General features: G+C 38.5%; 1 protein-coding gene and 1 long non-coding RNA gene across 3 annotated transcripts in view; both read left to right on the forward strand.

Moving 5' to 3' along the window:
- Nucleotides 1-22,914, forward strand: part of LOC308059531 — a 75,624-nt gene that overhangs the window by 34,938 nt on the left and 17,772 nt on the right. The gene's annotated exons all lie outside the window — the stretch shown is intronic.
- PROS1 (protein S) overlaps nt 1-22,914 on the forward strand; it is a 34,377-nt gene that overhangs the window by 7,617 nt on the left and 3,846 nt on the right. For both annotated transcript variants that reach the window (XM_080377012.1, XM_080377013.1), the window contains exons 5-14: nt 1,991-2,113; nt 2,270-2,392; nt 4,285-4,410; nt 11,226-11,347; nt 13,850-13,968; nt 16,058-16,247; nt 17,245-17,412; nt 18,432-18,600; nt 20,286-20,434; nt 21,223-21,436. In XM_080377012.1, coding sequence (XP_080233138.1) covers nt 1,991-2,113; nt 2,270-2,392; nt 4,285-4,410; nt 11,226-11,347; nt 13,850-13,968; nt 16,058-16,247; nt 17,245-17,412; nt 18,432-18,600; nt 20,286-20,434; nt 21,223-21,436 — 1,503 coding nt within the window. The remainder of the gene's footprint in view (nt 1-1,990; nt 2,114-2,269; nt 2,393-4,284; nt 4,411-11,225; nt 11,348-13,849; nt 13,969-16,057; nt 16,248-17,244; nt 17,413-18,431; nt 18,601-20,285; nt 20,435-21,222; nt 21,437-22,914) is intronic.

Raw genomic sequence — 22,914 nt, forward strand, 5'->3', positions numbered from 1 at the left:
AAAAAAAATACCTAATGAGAAATAATTAAATAATTATAAGAATTAGTTTATAATAATACAGTAACTGGTTTCAGTCTCAAGCTGAAAAAAATCAAGGAATAAAAATAACAAGCATGTATCTAACATGCATTTTTAAGTCCCTGAACAACTGTATCCCATACATCTACATACTTAATTGCTTGTGAAAATAAACACTTACAGATCCCTGCCTTTACATCTGTACAGCTCACCATGACACATCTCATGAATACCAAAACCTCTGAGTGGCAGAGGATACAGGTACCACAATACATTTTTTGCCACCACATACCCTTTCTATTGCAGGCTGAGTATCACTTCTGACATTTCGTTGTTGTCACAAATGTTTATCAAAAGACATTGCTGGATAGTAGGTTATAAGGCACCCTGAACTGGGAAAAGGAGGAACACCAAGCCCACTTTCAGGAAAAATGGCTGCTGCATTACTGTTCCTTCAGTGACATCTTAATCATTCATCTGTGGACATAACCTCTTTGTTCATCCAATCCTGTCCATCCTGTCTTGTCTTCTTCCTCTAGTGTATTTCACCAGTTCTCCTTTGTTCATTCATTGGTTTCCTCAAGTTTCTTGCCCTTTATATCCTTAATTCATCTCATTCAATCTACTCATGTTTCACACTGCCAACTCAATCCTTTTTCTCTCAGTTCAGACTCTTAGTGCTGTATAGTTGTGGAGCTTGACTGGCCTCTGGGCTTCTGGATTTACTTGCAGCAAAATTTAATTAGGAGTAGATTTAATTGATATATACAATTCATATAGATATATATGTAATATACAAACACAGATTTTGTTAAGCTTTCTTGGTCACAAAAGACTAAACATAATTCTGTGGAGCTCAGTTCTTTAGCTCTTTTGAGTGAAGTAAGAAACATTTGAGCGATCACCTCACTGGAGGCCTTACATACAGAATTGTAGCAAGTTTCAGTCTTCAGGAAGACTTGCCTTTCATTCCACTTTTTTGAATCCGACTATCACTAAACTCTTTCTTCTTTTCATTCTGCTCTTTTTTAGAACTCTACCTTTTTAAAAAGCATGCCTCAGAATGACATTCCAGAGCTTTACAAGAACATAACTTTAAATAGAAACAATGTGTTTGTAATGTTTGAAGGCCTGCAGAAAAATAATCCAAAAAGCTACCAGCATATTCAGGAGACACAAACAGAATGATGCCTTATGTGGTATGGTGATGTAAAATTACGAAAATAGGCAGGGGGGAAAGTTAAAAGAACTTCATGTATATTGGTTAGAGAAAAAAAAGGCAGGGCATTCTGTGTTCTCTGCCCTAGTCTTTTATTTTGAGCCTTGCTTTCTTAGATCTTGCTAGTAAGCACAGTCTCCAGTTGATCTCTTTACAATGCAAATTTGTTTGCCATTGAAGTTAATATTTGTAAAAGGCGGTAGTATTCGACACTGACATATCCAGTCTACCCACAGGACCTGGACAGCCAAGGCAACCCAAGTGTTAGTTTCTTTGTAAATGTGACCCTCCTTGAATAGAGAAACTGGTCTCTTAATCTTGGATTCTTGGTATTCTTGAAACTTTGGTATTTCTAGTGAAATCTGTGGTAATATGATGGGGCAGAGCACCATTTTAAAGAACCACTGTTCTTTAAAAACAGAAATACGTCCTTAAAATGTAATGAAAACAGTGTTAAGTCTGTGTTTTGTCACATCTTGCAGGCTTTAACATGGCTTAGTAAATCATTTGTTTTCTAGTTGTTTTCTACCTGACAAAGAAGAAGTACTGATGGCTTTTTTTTTCTCTCAGCCACTTGCAAATTCTTGCTGACAGAATTAGTAGCAAGATGGTTGTATGGATACTTGATGTTATGCATCAAGCTCCTTCCTGTTTATGAAAGGTGCCTGTGGGAAGAGAAGAAAAAGGCTAAACTGATCCTTGAGGAAAAATAACGCCAAGTAACAAGTATTTCCAATGTTTTCCATCCCACAGAGATTTCAAATCAGTGTAGCCCTCTGCCGTGCCATAAAGATGGATATAAGGATTGCATAGATGGACAAGCCAAATATACGTGTGTATGCAAACTGGGATGGCAAGGAGAAAAATGTGAAGAAGGTATAGTCTCTAATATCATCATGATGTTAGTTCTCAAGAACACTACAGTTCTACTATTATTGTACAGTATCAAAACTTTAAGTATATCTACCGCCACACAGTTGGTCAATGAATGCCTTCCCCTCAGCAGAGATTTTTATTTTGTTTTTCTTTTAGATATAAATGAATGTGAAGACTCAAACGGAGGTTGTAGCCAACGCTGTTCTAATTTACCTGGAAGCTACCGTTGTTTATGTGAAGATGGCTATTTCATGCACACAAATAAACGGGATTGTGGAGGTAGGAAGCGAGGTGTAAGGAGAACATCATTATATGACAGTACATTGCCTGTTGACTAGAGAGAGGAAATAATTGAGTTCAGTATTCCCTAAATGCTGTAAGTCAGCAGAAGCTTGCATTGCCTATGAGAGATGAGTCCTGCTTCACCTTGGCTACTCATTCCACCTGCAGCCTTATACCACTGCAAGCCTTTGGGCAACCGTACAGCAAACCAGATCATGGAACTGAGATGGGTTGAAACGAATTCAGGGAGGGGGGGAAAAATAAATGGAAAAAGGAGAAAGGCTGTACATTAGATTCTGCTTCATTACTAGAGCTCTGTACAGCTTGTTTTGGTCACTAACCATTTTCACATACCCTTTAAGCATGCTGAGACAAGAATCTAGAATGGTGCAACCAGGTGATACTGTTACCATGTCTGGTAAACACTGGTTTAGGCTGAATCACTCCTAGTTAGTGATGCTGCTCTTTTGGGAGTTTGAAGTTCATTGGAAAAGAAACTATTAATGAATCTGAAAATGCTCTTAATGGAGAGAAAGGTTTGTCTTTTACTCACCCAGCATAATTTTTTTTCTGTACATGCTTGTGTCTGTTATTATTAGGCCATGACCCACGTGCTTCATTGCATTCCACATAAAGACTATGCATTGACATAATTAGCAATTCTTACTGCATAGTTAGGAAAAAATACAACCTCATTCTATTTTAATGTCATATTTTATTGCCAAGCTATGGTAACAGTCTTGGATAGTGTCAAATAATTTAAGAGGCCACACTTGAGGGCCATCTCCCAATGTCAGTTCCTTTAGTATGTATATTTTTGTGAATGAAAAATTTCCAGAGAAATTCCAGAAGAACAGAAGACTGCTCTTTTGTCAAAAAGGGCAAGTAGATAAGTTGGTTTGAATCTCTTTAATTCTTGGAAAGATAGTGGAATAGTTGGTTAAAAAAATAATCAAAGATAAAAATATGCTAATATACCTTAGTACCTAGAATACTAGTTTGATCATTTGATAAACCAGGTTTAAGTGTTTCATTACATCCAACTATAAAATTACACACCTAGGAGTTTGGAGTACACACTGCAACTGTAGAAAAGTAGGCAGAATTGAGGACAGCTTCAACTTCAAAAATGGTTTGGGAGTCATTGCAAGCCAGTGGCAGAATCTGTTCTCCCTGTGCAGCACCTTTTCCACTACTACTACAGAACCACAGAGAAAACTAGAATGATCCCTGCACATACAAGTGGGAGCTGAAGTACTATCAGGGATCTGATATTATTCTGTTTGCAAGACATTTAGTAAGATTGATACTACAGGCTGCATCCAGTTGTCACATCTGCATTTTGAAAATGACATTGAAAAATTGGAAACAGCACAGAAGATAGACACTAAAATGGTTTGAAGGATGGAGAGACAGTGAGGGACTTGAACACCTGTCAGCATAGCCAATTAAAAGACAATTGTGACATGAATTGATTGTAGCATATAAGAAACTTTGATAGGATTATTTCTTGCCTTTCTGGATGTCTTTTTTTCTAAGATAGGATTTTATTATGCAGTCTGGTTTAGTTTACAGGAAACCTGCAGACTGTTTCTCTCTCTGTCTTCCTGGACATGCATCCCTTTTCCTGTTACCCACAGAACACATGAGGGAATTGGAAAGGTAGGCAGGCAGATAATTTGTTTTCACTGAGAGTATGCAGAAGTGCCTTTTAGAGACCTCTTGAAATCTTTATTGCTATAGCTATAGTCTGCTACTAAAGCATGGTAGACCTAGCAAGAAAGAGACAGTTTGCCAGCCTCTCTCAATTTGCATAGTTTTTGGATAGGGTTAGGAAAAAACGGTATGCAAGGGAGTGATTTGTTTTGATAACTTGTTTGTATTTTTAGATATAAATGAATGTGTGTTGCATCCAAACATCTGTGGGACAGCTGTCTGTAAAAACACCCTGGGGAAATACGAATGTGAATGTGCAGAAGGCTACACATATAACTCAACTTCCAAGAACTGTGAAGGTAGGTCTTCACAACCTCTTTTTTTAAAATTTAAATCCACTGCTATACTAAACTCCATCATCACATCTAGTGGTGTATCATATTGTTTATTACAATATGACTCACTTTTCTGTTTTTTTCAGAGGTTCAGTCAGGCTATATTACATGTAGTATGTACAGTAGCAATGACTTACTCCCAGACATCAGAGGGTTTTATGGTACACTGCCGTGTCCTGCTGTATGCCAGGTAACTTTCTGTCATGGGAGCTCTCCTGTCCCACTGTAGAGAGGACTTTCTGTCCAAGCTCTCAAACCAGCCAGCATGTTTCTTTCAGAGAACTTGGAGCAATCTGTTGAGGATCTGGGCATTACTAGAGTGTCCTGTACCTTGTTTTTAAGCATCGTTACAGTTACAAGGGTGAAATACTTGATGTCAATCAGTTTAATAAATATCCCTAACTCAAGACAAGCTATAGCAAAATCAATTAAAAGTAAGCATTTGGTAATTCAGAACTGGGCAAGACAGGAAGATTTATAAAGAGGTAATCACCAGAAATGAAAACCGTGCTTAATCAGATTGTCTCAAAACCCAAAAAAGCGTGTCTTTATCCATCTGATAGGCTGTTTAGGTGCTTATTTAGCCCTCATGCCTAGGGGCTCAGTCTCTGTCCTTTGTATGTCCTTAGATCTCAGATATTGGAAAGAGCTTTTCACTGAGGTCATTGAATTCCATTTAAAATAACATTCATTTAATCCTTCCTCAGGGTGTCTAGTTATGCTAGAAATAACAGCATTAGAGTGAACTGATCTCCATTCTAAGCTGGAAATGACAGCATGGCAGCTGTATAAAAGATTTTTTATAAAGACCTTGCATTTAAAATGAAGATGTTCTTAAATATCCAGAAAAGGAGCGATGAAAAAAGGAGCTGCACCAGAAGAATCTTTCATTTGGTATATTATTTTCTAAAATGAAAATCGGGAAGGAAGAATTTCAAAATTAAGTTCCGTAACAATTACAGCAAAGTTGGGAAGTACTGATAGCTAGCAGTAAGGCAGCAAGAAGCCATTCATACACAGACCATAATAAAATAACTTCTTCAAGCATTGAAAATATTTGCATAATTGTCCTAGAACACATTTTATTTCTCTCTACTTGTTGAAGTTTGTTTAGTATACACATCAGAAATTAAATTTCAATTGTAGAAGAGAAATACAAGCTCTTAGTGTTTTACTATGAAGAGGAATTTTCTACATTGCCAGTTTAATAAAAAAGTATCAGTGACTGATTTTTGTTTTAAATGCTGCCTTTATGTTATTGCTCAAAAGGACACAAAAGTAGCTTCTTGCTGGCCATGAATCTTTTGCTCCATGGCTTCGTGCGCAGCTTTCTTGTGCCAAAGCTTTGCATAGTGTAATGATTACATATTCAGATGTCAGATCTTTGTCCAGTTCCTATGGGATTAAAACGTTACTGACAATTTTGTGTCCCTGTGTACACTGAAATGAGGAAAATGTCACAGTAATTAATCTCTCACTCCTCTTAGTACTTTCTGCAGATACATGGGTTGCATCAAATTGAATTTAAGTGTTGTTTTTCTTCTGAAACACGGATTCCAGAAGTTTGTAGGATGAGGACATTAAAATGAGCAAAGTCTTACCTCCTAGAAGGAGGATTATGCTGCTAAGCTTTCAGACCTCGTTGTAACCACATTAAATGAGTCACCAAATCCTGTCTAAGGACAGGATTGTGCAGACTGACAGGAATGTAGCCTTACAGAAATACTAAATGACATTACCTCTTCATTGTCATATCACATGTAGGTGGCCAAATTCAATTATGCTTATTAGAAAAACCAAATTTACATACGTTTTTGCACAACTGTCTCTATGATGACAGATACTATTAGCGTGGACTAGAAGAGGGTTTGTGGTTTTTTTCTCACCCATTCCTAGCAGAATGTTGCTATAGTTCTTCATCCCCACCTTTTGGGAGACACTGTCAGTGGACGATATCTGTACAGTCCAGTCTTTGTTTCATAGAAACCGTACAGTTTTAGATACACAACTTGATTATCATCTCCTCACCACCTTTGCAATTTCAAACACCTTGCCAAAAAAAGGAGTAGTGGGAATGGGTAAGTATGCTTATTGTGCTAGCAGGGTCTGTCTTGCAGTCAGTAGCGAGGAGACAAATCTGAACCCATATTTTAAAGAATTACCTAAGTTTTGGCATGTCTTTCCCTACATTCTTCTTCCGTCTCTGAAGGGGGACCATGTATTAAAGAAGTGACTGAACCAGTTAATCAAACAGCACAGAGTATGTCTGTATTCCAGTTATTAGTCCCTCGCTAGCACATGGTCTGAAGATTTGAGGAATTGAGTTTTCCCCTTCCCTCGTGAATTGTTCAACACACACAAAACCCTGACTACCCACATCCATGCTCTGGGGAAATCACCATATTTCCCTGGTGTTATATAGAGTAGCTCCCTTCTACAACATGGTATGCAGCTCCTTTGTGGCCAATTTTATCATATTTTAGCAACTTATCTGAAGCAAGCTATTTTAGCTTTCCACTGAAAGCAGCTGTATAAACCCAGGTTGCTGCTCAGATTCACGGGTTTGTCTGAATAGCTTCCGCTGAGTGTTTTATGATGTGGGACGGACATTTGGACGGATCTGTGGGAAGCTTTTGAAATAGCTCGGACAGACACGCAAAGATGCTAACTACAACTTGGAAGAATGAAAAAAAAAGCAGGATAGTTATAGCATAAATTATTAAAACAAAACTCAAAAAACTTGGTTCCCTCCAGCCTGTGCATGTCAGGATTTCTGTAGCAGGACAATTAGCTCCACATAGGGAGATCCTACAATTTGGACTGATCAGGAATTCCATAACGTCCGCTGAGGAAGGAGACTTCATACCTGTTCAAGAAGCTTGCCTGTCCCTCTGCTGCTATAGTACACTCTGGAGTGAGACCTTACCATTGAGCAGCAGGTTTATTTTGGGTAATGGAAATTTACACCCCCACAAGGACTGGTGTAAATTTCTGAGTAGGTGATTTAATGATAGAAATTCATCTGTCAAACTGTGTAATAAGCTTTCATAATAACTTCATAAGTCTCTGTTTGTCTGCAGACCCTGGGCCTGAGGGACATGATCAAAATTAACTGCTGCTTGTACAGAATTCAGCACTCAGATTTACAGTAGTGCTACTGGTTAACCAGTGCTTGTAGTTTTAATTCTGTAATGCTAGGTGTTCAAGTACTGGAAGGGGTACAGGATCTTTCATGAAGAACAGTATCTCCCCTAAAGCATCTACACAGTCATGCTCCTCTGGGGAGGGCGTGGGAAGAGAGGTGCTTCTCAGAGTCTCTCTAGTCCAATTCCTTTTGGGAGGTGGTAAATTTTATTTCCTTTTACCTCTCCACAATGAAGCAGTCTATAGGGTTAGGTGATTGTGGTTTGTTTGTTTTTTCTTTCTTCTCTGTGTGGTTAGACTTGGGTGGATTTCTTGGCCTTTTCAGATCCCAAAATGATCGTAACCAGAATGATTTTTTTTTTTTCAAAAAAAAAAAAAAAAAAACCCAAACAGGCAGGGTAGGAAAACACACAGAAAGTGTTCTCCTCACCCATCATATAGTATGGCTAGGCTACATTTTGGATTTTGTCATTGCCTTATTTGCATGTTAGCTAGGATGCAAAAATCAAAGTGACAAAAGCAGCTTCACATTGTAACACACCATCTTTTAGTCTTAGTTTTAAATAGGCATCAGGTTGCCAGTCACCAGAAATTATTAGGAAGTGAGTTTCACAGCAGAATCCCTTTCACAAAGCTGAGCTTACAATCTGCTGGGTTAGGCAACCCCATCAAGACCATAAACAGTTGATTTCTAAATGGAAAAGAGTACACATGCCAAACAAAAGAGTAAGAAGTAATCTAGTTTTAGCTGGAGAAAATGAAGGGATGAATCAGTTGCCAAGTATGCATCAGCGAAGTATTTCTTAACTGACCAAATCCTGCCACGTGACTAATGTGCAAACCTTATCTCCAAAGCATATGGAAAGAAGTTTGAGTAAGGCTCAAAAAGAAACACTTAGATATTGCAACTCATCCTTGTATCTTACTCCCCTAAGAAGTACTACAGGTAAGAGGCCCAAGTGAGTGAAATAGGAATTAAGCTATGAGTAGAGGGTTGGTGATATACAGTTGCAGGAGTCTGCAAATGTGTGCATACATATGTACGTGCAGAGTAACACTTTCTCAAATCTGAGCAAAGGTAAAACTTTTAACACTAGCAAACATTCACTTCTGAAGGGACTGTAATTTCAGGCACAGTCACAATTTCTATGCTCATTATTTAAAACTAATTCAAGTTGTGAGGTTGCAACACAGAAAAATTTGCAAAATGTCAGATCAACTTGAAGAAACATCCAGTACTGTATTTCTATATTAAAAATTCCTTTTACTCACTTAGCTGACATTTTTGATGGGTAAAGCACTAAAGGGAGCAGGGAGAAGCAGAAGAATCTCCTACATAACCTTTTCTACAGCTATGAACCTAAGACCAGTTAGAATTTAAACAATCCAAAAAGCCAGTCATCAACTCTCCACTTATATTTTAGGAACTGTCTTCCAATATGTATCAAACCTTTCCCCAGAACAGGAAAACATGCTGGTAACAGTTGCTGGTCAAAGGCTTGAGGTTTTCCATGCCTACTTATAACCCAGCAAATGCATTCTCTGTGAACCCACCTGTGACAGGCAGTGGAACCATGTACAGAGCAGTTGGTTTGAGCTCCCTTTTTATAGAAGTACCATGATAATAATGCAGAGACTCCCATTAAGAACCTTGTTCTTTTTCCCATCCCTCACTGCTTTCCAGGGGAGAAAGCTTTTCTAGTGAAATGGAAGGAAGGAGGTGGTGGAGCTGGCTGTAGAGTGCTAATGCCGCATTGACTTCTGCACAGCTTGAATATACTACAGATTTTTGTATTGCTTCCTATACCTTTCAGTAGAATGCCCAAGACACTCGATAGGCTTCTAGCATGCAGTGCAATCATTCTGAACCTTGCTAAGCTAGCTCAAAGTGGCATTGAAAGTCTTTCCAAAAGGCGGGGGGGGGGGGGGGGGGGGGGGAGCGGGGAAGACCTTGTTGTCTTCCATCAGCCTGCTACACAGCAGGAGATGGTTCTCAGCTTGGCAGAGCAGAGGTAAGCAATCATTCTGGAGCAATACAAGTGACTTGGAAGAGTCCTCAGTAGTTCATGCAAAGAGTAAATGTGAAAGTTAGTATCACAGACCAGCCTATGTAAAGGGCCATCCAGCTTCTGAAGATCAGGGGGAAGAACGGGAGATGAGTGGAAGGAGGTAGAAATTATGCAAACACGAGCAGAAGACTATTTGAATCCTGTAGCTTAGATAGCCACACATCAGATTGTGATGTCAGATGGAAAACGGACACAGCATGTGACTAGATCTCAAACAGAACTTTAGTTCTGGCTGTATTAGCTGCAGTACAGCACAGTATGGCTTTTTCCTGTGATAAGGTCACGTACGAGGGAGCATGAGCCTGAGCGTGACCCCTTGCAAAGAGGACTTATGTTAAAGGTGAGGAAGAGGAGACATTTTAGTAATGGAGAACTTTTCAGCCAAACATGAGACCAGCTTCCTCAACCTATTCATGAAGTCTTGGCCACCCAAACTGTGTAGAAACTGCTAGCACGCACTGGTAAAGCAACTTGTCTGTGACAGTTAACTGCAGCAGAGGTAGAAATCAAAATAGCATCCACAAGCTGTTAAACATAGTATCCTGGTTTGGAAGGAGATGATGCATGCTCACTACAAAGTACCAGTTTCTGCAATAAGGTTTTGGTTTGTTTTGGGGTGTTTTTTTCTTTTTTTTAAATTTTTTTTCCTTTTCTTTTCTTTTCCTCTCTCCTCCCCCAGGCAACAGGAAAAAAAAAAGTATTTTAACCTTAAAAGAAAATCTAGCATAGTATAAAACAGATTTATTTTTTTTAAGTGCACACATTGGTACAAAAGTGTTTATTCCCACTAGAAGGACTATTTGTTTCAAAACAAGTATTGCAGTTTCTTTGATCTGAGGCCCAAAATTACCCTCATTAGAGCCTTTCATCCAGGACAGATTTTGTTTGTTTCTATATTAAAAATGCAACAGTTACATTGGTCTTTTACACAGTGTTTCATTTCTAAATTATTTATTATGCACAGCCTACTAAATAGAAAATGAAGTTCCCTTAGTTATTTTAGCTTATTGGCAGCTAAAATCCGATTGGTCTCCACAAATAGAAGCTGTCTGAAACTATTTTTTTTTTAAATGAGATTATTGTATGCTATTTTAAAATGTATGTTGCTCTGAGATTCTTCTGGTTTTCTCTGAAAAAAAGCTCATCCTTTCTTCACATACTTGCCATACATACTCTTAATACTCTTAAGTTCTCATGACATCTTACAGGGAAAGGAAGAGATCTGACCCATAAACAGTAGTGATTTATTGAGGTCTCTCTCACTAATTCAGCCACCTTACAACTCAGCTTCTTACTGCCTCACAAATCAGACCAAATCTTTCCCAAATCTGCACACAAGGCCTATATCAGATTACTGGGTCTTATACACCTAGCAGGTGACTGGATTGTAAATTTTACATAAGACATCCATTAGCATTAGTGTAGCTTAGCAGCAGTCACCTATTGGATTCACGTTATGCCAGAGAACCCATCTTGCCCATTATTCCATTAATTTATTGTGTTAGTTTTCAGTCTGTGCCATGAATAATTTGAATAAATTTTTCTGTATGCTTCCATTTCTCCTAGATATTGATGAATGTGTGGAAAATGTTTGTGCTCAACTCTGTGTTAACTCTCCAGGAAGTTATAGCTGCTATTGTGATGGCAAGAAAGGGTTCAAGCTCTCTAAGGACATGAAAAGTTGTGAGGTAAAACTATGCTATGTAAAATTCCACGCGGAAAATCACAAAGTTGGATGTTTCTTTATGACATTATAAGTTAGATTAAGGAAAATAGGAAGCTATTTGAGAACAGATTCAAAACCGCTGGGAAAGTGCTGGGGACCCTGAGCTGTGGTTTGGCTCGTAAAGCAGACCTGGTAGGGATTTGGATGCCATTCAGTTCATGCATGCTCGTTTACAGGAATCCTCTCAAGAGAAGCTCACTTTAGCCAGTAAACTTTATTCCCTTCTGCTTCCAAAATAAATCCTAGCTTTCTGCTATCTAAGCAAATAATTCCTGTTCAGCTTACTCAGAGCCAGAATACTCCATTTATCCCTATGTTCCCAGGTTTTCCTTAGACTACACAAAAGTTCTCACTCTTGGAATTATTCTACACTTTGCCTGTTTGTGTTGAAAAAAAATGGATCTTTTGCACAGTTCTGATCTGTCATAGCTTAAGAAAAAGCACTTAGTAATACTTGCAAATTGAAAAACACTTCGCAGCCAAAATCAGGTGTTCTTGCTCCCTTTGAAAATTTACACTTCTTAGTAAGGGAAAGTTTCAAACTCTGCAGAATCCCAGTTCAAGGATTTTCTGGTGAGTGGTTCTCTGTATACTTTGAAAAGTTCAGGCAGGCTGAGACTTGTCATGCTAAGTAAGCTCAGATAACAGGCTGACAAGAAACAGTCTCTAACACAGTAAAACAAAATTGGGCTTAAACTGTAGGAACAAAGTCTGACAAAAGTTCTAGCATGTGTGCATTACATCTTGTTTGTAATTTCTGAAATTTAATACCTGAACAACACTTACTATCATTATTTCGTTTTGCTTATTCGTGAAGAGCACCTTCTTGCCTGATTACATGTTATTTTCAATACTGTTGTTCAAAAGTGATTACCTCTCTACCTGGAAGTTAGTTTCAGGCTTTTTAATTGGGCAGAAAAAAATTAATCAGCTGAAAATATATTCAGTCCAAAGACTAATGACACTAGCAGACATAAAGTGAATTAGCCATAAAATTCAGGGTGAACACCTATACATTTAATGAAACTGCTGCATCATGAATACAGAGGTCAGAGTTTAGGAACTGCATTGTTAACTTTTACCACAGTACAGCATGTCTTGAGAACAGAAATGCCTGAACACATATTCTTGATCGTTGCCTTCTGTAGGACTGCTATACTGCCATCATGTAGAAGATATTAAAGGGGTATTTTGAGGGATAACTTCAGATCAAAGTGTCTTTTAGGCTCCCACTAGTCAATGAGACAGGAGCTCTTAATGACTTTCTGCAAGAGTTTTCTCACCACTCTCTACATGCAGAACCTAGTTCCCTGCACCTGAAGGAAATCAGTGCACTTTTAATACAAAACTGTAGATGTTACTTGAATTATAACATCACAGTTTCAGAAGACAAGTCAACAATGCCTTGGAATGGATACCTGACATTTGTTTACTGAGTGTTTTACTAGTTTAAAATTGCACCACACATAAAATAGATATTATTCCTGGCCACAAATGTCTTTGTTTAAAACTTAAGGTAGATGAATACCTGAAAGAATAAGCACCATTTTTTTCCTCTCTCATTGCAACTGCAGTTGACTGACTGTGATTGCACACGTTGACTTTGGCCAGAGCATTAGAATTAATCCCAGTTATGCGTAGTTACAGGCCTTTCAGTTGCAACAGATACTTAGAACTTCTTTTACAGTTTTGCTGAGAATGTAGTCTTAAGAGTTTCATATTCCCACTAACAATTCTCAGAAATACTAATTCAGTGCTATTCCAGAGGAACTGTGGTGTTCATTTCATGAACATTCCTCTTCACAGCTCAAATAGGACAAGTACATTCAAGGAACAGCCAGAGAGAAACAATTTCTATTAATTTGTTACGTTTTATTCCAGGTAAACTATTCTAGTAGTACTAGAGATTGTTCAGCTATGAGTACTTATATATCAATATTGGTAAGGAAAATAAAAGGTGATTTTTTTGTAAGTATTATTATTTTGATTAAATCTTCTCAAGGCACAGCTCTGGCCCCACTCTCTTCTAACACTTGATCAAGTTTAGGTTCCAGACAACTAACAGTGGAGCATGGCAGGACCATAATAGGAGGGTGTCACAAGTCAGTGGTAAAAGAATAGTGCCTGATGGAAAATTTCAATTCTTGATTCAAATACTAAATATGGAAATATTACTTGCAATTCACCAGAGCTATGTTTCAACCTGAATTATCCTTCGACAACAACTTAAATAATACATACTTCAAGCAAAACCAAAACCTCACCCCTTCATTGGTACATAGGTACTCAATTTTTAACAAAAAGAAAAGAAAAAAAAAAGAAAACAGAAGTAAGCCATTGCTGTATAAAAAAAAAAAAAAAAAAAAAAAAGAAAAAAAAGAGGCTAGCAGCCAACAATAGGCGTTGCTTCTTGAACTATCACAGTGCTTTAACAGCTTTTTTTTTTTTTCTCTACCATTTTCAGGCTGTTACTGCATGTACCCCACTGAACCTTGAAAAGAATTATGAACTGCTTTACCTGGCAGAACAATTTATAGGAATTCCTGTTCTGTACTTGAAGTTTAAATTGCCAAATGTCACGAGGTAAGCATTTGCTATTGATAAAAGCATGCACTGAAATTATGGACATTTGTTTCTGTTAATTTTTTGAGGGTTTAAAAAGAGCACATTGCACACATAAAATAAATCATTGTCTCCCCACTGATTAAGATACCTTTATATGGAGAATGAATTGACTCTGGTTCCTACATATACTAGCACTCAGAGGAAGCTGGAGTCATTTGAAAGCGGACAGGCAAGAGTAATGTGTCTGGAGTCAGTTTACAGCATTTCTTTTTGGTTGTAACATGTCCTTGAGCCACCTCATCAGTATAGACGGCAGCTCTCTTACATGGCAAAACTGAAAGGTCAGCAAGTTTCTTTCAGAAAACTTCTACTCAGAAGCAGATAGAGGAGGCAGTAGCAGCTGTGTCCCAGCTAGAAAACAGTGCCCAGCTAGGGCCAGACACGCACCATTGGCATTCAGAGGTGATCATACCTATGAATCACAGAGCTGGAATTTTGCAGCCATTACAGTCCTGGTTACCAGTGCTGTTGTTGGGAGAGGTGTATGGACTGGCAGAAAGACTTCAAAGAGGTCCAGACTCAAATAGGTAAAAAAGGAAGAGGACTGAGGGCAGTAAAGTTAATAGGCAGCAGGTCGCATTGGTCTGTGGACAAGAGAGGAAAAAGATTGGTGCGTCCTCATGACAGCAGGTTACTCTTCCTCTGAAGGAAAGAGCAGGGGCTTGGAAAGGTGGGAGGTGGTGATACAGATACAGGAAGGCATTTAGAATTCTCAAGATAAAATTCGGAAGTTATAGGACAATAATCACTGTACAACTTCCAGTTATATATGGGAATCGCTTTCATTTGGATGTTGCTGCTACTTCACTTCTGCTCTGGGTAGAAGCTGTGATATGCTACACGCATACTGCTGAGAAATAAAACCAGGCAAATGCTCCCCCCCCCCCCCCCCCCCGTGCTTCCTTTCACAGGGTGTTCCAAGGACACTGATAGAGCACTGTCTATATGATTTCCTTTACAGCTGTCAGAACAATTGCTGATGGTAGCGACCCCTTTATTACTTGTGGATTTCTTTGCCACGGCAGCTGAAATTGCAGTGTTCCTTGACTTACTGACCAAACAATTTGAGGGTAACAGTAGCAGCAGCTGTTGAGCTGGTGATCCCCAGAGCCTTAGAATCTTACAGGACATAAATATTGAGAACCTTTTCCTCCGCCACAATTCCAAGTTGACCAGGCATTAATGCTCTCCTGGAAGACCTTTCTAAGATGGTAAATGTTTGAAGCTATCTTAATAGTCTCTGTGTAAATACAGAATGATTTTTCTATGGGTCTGCCTAAGGGACAATGACATCTAGCGGACAAAGACGACTGAAAGTGAAAGTGATCCGAGTTCTTAATTACAACTCCCTTACTTGTTTCTTTTGTTCTCTTCAGCAAATCCTAACTTCCAAATGCTTTGTTTTATCCTTTCATCCTTTATTTTATCTAGTCCAAAAGTTCTAGGAGGCGAGGACTATTTTTTGCTATACTTACATTGCCTCTCTTCCACTGTACGGGTTCTATAATGTAAACCATAATTTTGCTACATGCACACGTCCAACCAGCTGCCAAGATCCAGACAACAAATCTTCAAATTAGGGAATGACATATAAAAGGCAGCAGTAACCAAAGCAAATTGCTAGGTTATAAATTGTTGTAGGACAACACTTGGTAACCTTGTTGCACTGAAACACACCACATATCATGTATTTTTTCTGCATGCATCTCCACAAAATGTAGTAGGAATATTACATATATCTTCTTACTCAAGGGAGCATGATACCCTTCCCATGAAAGCAGATTTGGGAACTGCAGCTTGGGGCATTAATCTCAAAACTTTTCACTGCATTCAGATGAACAAGGCTTTGATTAGATTCTGTTTTTGACTAATTGTGTTCAGATATCACAACTGCTCAGATACAAGGTTACCAAAAGGTTGCTATCTATCAAGGTTTGTTTTGGTTTTTTTTTTTGTTTTTTTTTTCCCCCTATTAATGGCTTATCCTAGACTACACAGTATTTCATGTTTCCTGTCTTCTTATTAAGATTCCTTCTTCACAACCCAGGTTTACAGCAGAATTTGATTTCCGGACATATGATGCAGAGGGAGTTATACTATATGCAGAATCCTTTGACAGTACAGCATGGATCTTGCTTGCTCTTCGTGATGGAAAGATTGAAATTCAATTCAAGAATGAATTTGGAACAAAAGTCACCAGTGGAGGCAAAGCCATTAATGATGGACTGTGGCATATAGTAAGCTGGGTTTTCTTCTCCCCTTTCCTTCCTTTAACCCATTATGGGAACTTTCTAAGTAAAGTAGGGAGAAACTAAGCAACTATTAAAAAGACTTAAAATAAGGCCCTGAAATCCCAGATTTAAAAATCAACCAAGGAATGCACAAAAATGCCTTACACCTGGGAAATCACAGCAACTGTTTACAATCCAAAAAGAGATAATTAACACTTGCTGGCAACATAGGCATTATTTTTTGTAACCATGAAGAAGGAAGCAGCAGAACATTAAAAACCCTGATTGCATGGTCAAGTGTATAGTTATTAGCTGCTTTGTCTAGAGAGCAAGTTTTACATTTGCTAGATCAGAAATCCATCTTGTTCTTCAAGCTTGCATACCTAAGATGAAAGGCCTTGCTCACTTACACCATCTGTAAATCACACTAAATTATTAACATCAGTTATGTTTTGGGGTGTTTTGTTTTTTTTTTTTGGGGGGGGAAGGGGTGGCAGGACAGGGGGGAAGAGAAACTATGATTCTTCATAGGGAGGTAGGCAGGCTCCTGTTCTTTGTGGAGATTAAAAGTCTACTTTGATGCCTAATAATTGCAGGAGCAAGCATTGAACCTATTTTGTCTACGTCCACCTGAAAGATCCAATCCTCTGTAGCAGGTTGCAGTGACATGGAGAACTGTATGCCAGATGTGAACTGGCTATAGAGCAATTGTAGAAATCAGCTTCTTGCAAACTGTACAGCACATAAAGGAAACTAATTGGTTGCATGGGTTTTCCCAGGGGTAGAGTACGGGTGGGATGGAAGATCATCCCCCCTGTGGATGTCCATGGATATGTACAGTTGCCACAATTCAAGCATTGACTGCATTAGAACTATTTTAGAAGTTAGATATTTAGAGAAACATCAGTAATGCTTTGTACAAGTATATGTAATTAGTATTTTAAATATCCTACATGTTTGTGTGTATATATATATATATATCATTGTTTGTATTTAATTCTAGATATCAGTTGAAGAACTGGAACACAGCATCAGTGTAAAAATAGCTAAAGAAGCAGTCATGAGTATTAACAGCCCAGGAACTCTTTTTAAACAGTCACAGGGTTTCTTGGAAACTAAGGTGTACATTGCAGGATTACCTCGCAAAGTGGGCAGCACTCTTGTTAAACAGGTAACTAAAATAACAAGTAATGTTGATTATTTACTGTTGAATTGTTTGGTTTTGTACTGTTTACTTAGTAGTCACAGAGGAAGGAAGTGTGGCATGGAATCCATTTAGAAAATGAAAATCAGGTTATTAAACCACTGTTTTGAAAATAAACATGCATAAAGCTTTGTAGTCCACCTTTGTTTGTAAAAACACAGCAGTTACAGTCCAATCTTGCAGGATTCTGTAGTCTGTTTCCTAATATAGCGTCAAGATTTTCTAAATCACCACCATTTCTGCTGTGAGTGCATTTCAGAGTGATTCATGATTCTGGTGCTGGCTTTTGCTAGGCTCTGAATAGGTGTAGAATTCACTGTGCAGGCAGCACAATGAACTTTCATTTTTTTCTAGGTTTTATAATAGCCCAGGCTAGACAAGGCTCATGATTCTTTCAGTCTTCCACCCTCAACTGCTCTGTCTTATGCTGTGGATGGGTACAGTGAAGTTGTTGTGACTGTCTGCTTCACAGTCCAGAAGCCCTCATACTAATTTGCAGCCTCGAAAGAACTGTACAGTAGAGGCTGCACTTTTTGTTTTTGCACAAAAGTGAAGTGGAGAGAAAAAATATGAAGCAATACAACAACATCCCCTTACCCAATAGAAAGTAATTCCAGAAATTTCTTTGTACTTTGGTACAAGGAGAAGATGAAGCCTTGAACAAAGAGCAGTGCTAGCGATCATTGTCTTTCAGCTACAGAAAAGCTGTTGTGACCTAAACAGAAGGACAGCATAAGCTTTAAAAATTGAAGCAATCTGTACAGATCACTGGCATCAAAATGGGTGATGACAGTAAATCCTTTTGAAGGCTGTGGTACTAAATCCATGCCAGTTGTTTTCTCTAAGCATCAGTGCTGTAATCTATAGTATTGATAAGGCTATTACTGGCTACCCAGAAATAAGTTGATATGTAAAGTAAAGCCTTATTATTAACATTTTTGAAACAACTTTGAATGGAAACACCTAGCCCTGTAATTCTTCTACAGATTAACCCTCGGCTAGATGGGTGCATTCGTGCCTGGAACCTGATGAATCAGGGACATTCAGGTGTAAAAGAAGTTATTCAAGAAAAACAAAGCAAACACTGTTTAGTAGCAGTGGGGAGAGGATCCTTCTACCCTGGCACTGGAATGGCAATGTTTCAGATAAACTATAGTAAGTATTTTTCTGCCTATTATATTTTTTGCTGGACTGGTGATGGAAATGATGAATTGTCTAACAAAAAAAAAAAAAAAAAAGACCCCCACACAAACTAAGCTGTATACCACTGAATTCAGCAATGATTCCCATAACTTCTGTTAGAGATTTGCTTGAACAAGAATTCTAATCTCATTGGTGTCATCCATTTAATTTCTAAAGTGCTTTAGGTTAGGAAGTGTTCTTTATTTGCAAAAGATGGACACTGTTGAACACATTCACTTTCCAAAGACCTGATTCTTTACCTTGTTCATCAATGGGGAAAATATCATATTAGTGGCAGAAAAAGAAGATTGGGGATGGGGAAAAAGATTGCTCATGGTTTTGTGTATGCAGTCCTGCATCTAAATGAACATCCTATGTAGATGTTTAGGTGCATCTCTTGCTTCTTCCTGAACCCAGAACTTTCTTGCCTGACTTCCTGCCCCTAATTTCAAAATTTGCAATCCAGAATCTACTTATGCGCACCTGAGGGCCCAACTCTCGAGCATCATCCCAAACCCTGTTGTGATTATACTCTTCCCCATCCCAAATGCTATATTACCCAGAGCCCTGCTCTGATCCCCAATCCTTTTCATCTCAGGACTTGCTATTCTTTCCCAGGATTTTTTCTCTAAATTCCCTAGCCCACCTCAAAAGATTTCTCCAGCTGTTTATATTCTATCCTTCCAGCCAACTTTTATCAGAGCTTCCTATGCCACTCCAGTTGCCTCAACTTTCTTCCCTCACTAACACAATGCTGCCATTACTCCTGAGCTTTGTGTTTGGGGCTGCTGCCATTACTTCACCCCTTCTCCTTTCTGTTCACACCAAAATCTAAGAGGCTGCCCACACCTACTGATGTCCTTCTGTGTGCTATTACTGCCCACCATTGCCCTGCCCGTTTGGCTTTGTGTAAGAATATAACCTCACCTTATAATTTCGAATTTCTGCTTCCTCAAGAACTACTAGAAATCAAGAAACTACTAGATTTGACTGGGACAGGGATGGGGGAGGAGGCACTGGGAGAAAAGATACACAAGATGGCAAATACCTCTTTAAATAGTAATTTCTGTACTAGCTTCCCTATGAATGCATTATATGAAATTATATTTAAATTATCTGCATATTTACTTTATACCCCCGCATATTCCCATTTTAATACGGAACTGCCTTGGAATGTAAAAGCATGTGAAAACTTCCAATCTTCCACTCAGTGGCAGCAATTTATAGGTAAATTAGTTTGAGGGATTTAATTTTGAACTGACTTCTGATACCTCTAATGAGTGTGGTACCTGTTTCACATTAGAATGGAGCAGGTAATAAAAAAAAAGTCTAATAAGCACAGATTAGGGAAGATGCAGGATTAACAATTTTTCTTTTTTTTGTTTTTGAGGGGCAGGGGGAAGGGAAGGTGGGGATGGGTGGGTTTGGGGTTTTTGGTGTTGGGGTTTTTTGTTTGTTTTGGGTGGTGGTGGTGGTTTTGGGGCTTTTTAAACTCACAGTTCTTTCTGAAAATTCCAAAGTTCACTGGTTGTTGTTTTTTTTCTGGAGATTAGTACTAATTTTTCCAGTCTGGGTGCAGATTAAATACTAATTTTTAACACCATATTAATTTTTCTAGCAGATGGATTTATTAATTTTAGTTATTCTTTTTAAAACAGATAATCTTGACAGTTCTGAAGATTGGCTAATAAATGTGACTATGACTATTCGCCCATCCACAGACACTGGTGTTATGTTTGCCTTGGTTTCTAATGAAACAGTGCCTCTTGCTTTGTCCATAGTGGACTCTAACTCCTCTGATTCACAGGTGATCTTACAATTATCATAGCAGCTGATACACTTATAAGTCACATCTCTTGTTTTTGTCTCACTTAACTTACTACTCCATTTTTGAAAAAAATCAAACTAAAACCAGCTACTTACACTTCCTTACAGTGGAGCTGGTAGGCTGAGTTAGTATTTTGGTAAGCATTTAGATCATATAATGATGTACAGAAAACGTATTACTATTAATGATTGCTACAGCAGTGACTAAGCTCTCTTATGTCAAGTACTATCCATTACATCACATCTTCTTAACATTCCCTTCCAAACGCAAAAAGCAGAAAGGGGAATATGACAGAAGCAGATCAATGATATTACAGTAATGGCATCATGTCAGTATCAATTTATAAACAGATCTTTTTGTCCTTAGGTTTCCCTTTACATCTGTTTACAACAGGCATCCCAAGATAAAGTGTGATTATACACCATGGTTAATCCATAAGGACCGATAGTGAACACTTGGTTACCTTTGAAACTGTACTCCTTTTGCCCTAAGAGAGACAGGATTTCACCTCAGAACCATAGCCAGAAATGTTTTACAGAGAATGTTGTCACTAAGAAATCTCAGAATATACATGAATGGCATTCATCAAAGGTTATGCTTATACATCAGTGTTGTTAACTTTTCCAACTTAAGGTTCCAGTTTGTCAAATGTGGCTCTAACGTTTCCTTTTCTTCTACTTCCACATACAAAATGCATCAGAACTAAGTATAATTGTGTGTTAAAGTTATACATGACATCCTTTGTGACCTACCATTCTTCCATTTAGAAAATCATTGTGACAATCGGAAACATCACTGTTGCGCATCTGGAATCAAAGAAGTTATGTACACCCAGAAGAGTGCTGGTTGGGCTTCTAGTAACCAGACAGCAACTTGAACTGTCTGTTGATTCACACACAGACAGAAGCAATTCAGAGCAACTGTCGATCCTGCATCAAGCAATGATGGCAAATGTTGTTACCTACTTGGGCGGCCTGCCAGGTAAATTCTGTTCCTCCTCATTAATTTGATTATTTGTACAAGACTGATTATATTCAGCCTTACCAAAGCTATAAAAATACTATACCTGTACAAAAAGAAACAGGGTCCGTGTCCTGTCCCCCCGTCCCGCCCACCAAGTGGTTCTTGTTTCATCCTGTCTATTCAGCTTTCGAGGGAGGCTGCTTTTCAAAAGTAGCGTTATTAGGCCTATTAGAAAGGAGTCTCTCGAGGTCTGAATTTGGAAAATACCTTGTATTTTGAGCTGGGGTGGAATGAGCGTTGCATATTTCTGAAATGCCACCAGCTGGCACAATTTAGGAACTGCATCAACCATGTAAGAAAAAGGAGCATTCACAAGTAAATTGTCAGAAGTGCAGAAGTCAGGAATATGGTTTCAGCAATTAAAGTCTGGGCAGCAGATGACTGGCAATCTTTATGAAACAGAAAATGTGTTGAAACAACAAATATTTTGTTTAAAGCAAGCTGCAAGTGTATCTCTGGTCTTAAGACTTGTACAAACGTTGTTTTGTACAGAAAGTGTACACATGCTTATCTGTAAAATAGTTTGACTTCAGGGTGAATCATGAAGAAAAATGGCATTGCCACAGAGGAGGCATTTTCAAAGCCTAAGATCCTCAAACTTGAAAACTGGGAAAGACACCATGGTTATGACATTACTACTGGCAGAGTTACTACCGTATCCTCTCTTAAACAAAGTTATTTTAGGGAGAATAAGTTACAATTCCTAAGGAAATTTTGAGAGGTAGAACAACATAGTCTTGAACTGACACCCATCTTATATGTAGGCTGCAGTGTCATAGCGCTGCCCCAGATACAGCCAGCCATTATCTGCAGTGTTTCTTCTGCAGGAGAAAAGGGTGCACAGGAGTAGAAAGAGAAGAGGAACTGTGTATCCATTGGAGATTATCTCTTTAGGCTTTTCTTCCAAGGTAGCATACACAGGGGAAGCTGGAATTATGGTTCTACCCTCCAGACTTGCTTGTTAGAATAGAAGGAAGGTTTAGGGCAGCACTGCAGGTACCATGGCCTCTGTCTGCAGTGATGGGTTCCTCCGTACCCAGGCCCATATGTTGGAATTGACTTGTTCTCTACAAGTCTTCATACACTGGTAATAGAGGATGTAACAAAATTTAGGTGCCAAATATGACAATTTGTACTCTAATTTTGTTTTTGAATGGATATGCAATATCTTGGGAACCAGATAACCGGGTGAGTTCAGTTTAAATTGAACGTGTAGAATGAGAAGAATGCTCTAATGGTGCAGGACCATCACATATTGCAATAGGTAAGCATCAGTGTTTTTGTGATACCTCCTCACTTTTAAAAGAGGTGAAGTCAGTATTCACTTAGTAGAGGCAAGCCAGTAGGTTAACTGAGCCATAGTAACTCAACTAAGTTTCTGGTCATTTCTTAGACCTCTTCATCTTTGTGATATTTAATGATCCTTTCTAGTACCT

The sequence above is a fragment of the Falco punctatus genome (assembly GCF_963210335.1).
Source record: "Falco punctatus genome assembly, chromosome: 2".
Lineage (NCBI taxonomy): Eukaryota > Metazoa > Chordata > Aves > Falconiformes > Falconidae > Falco > Falco punctatus.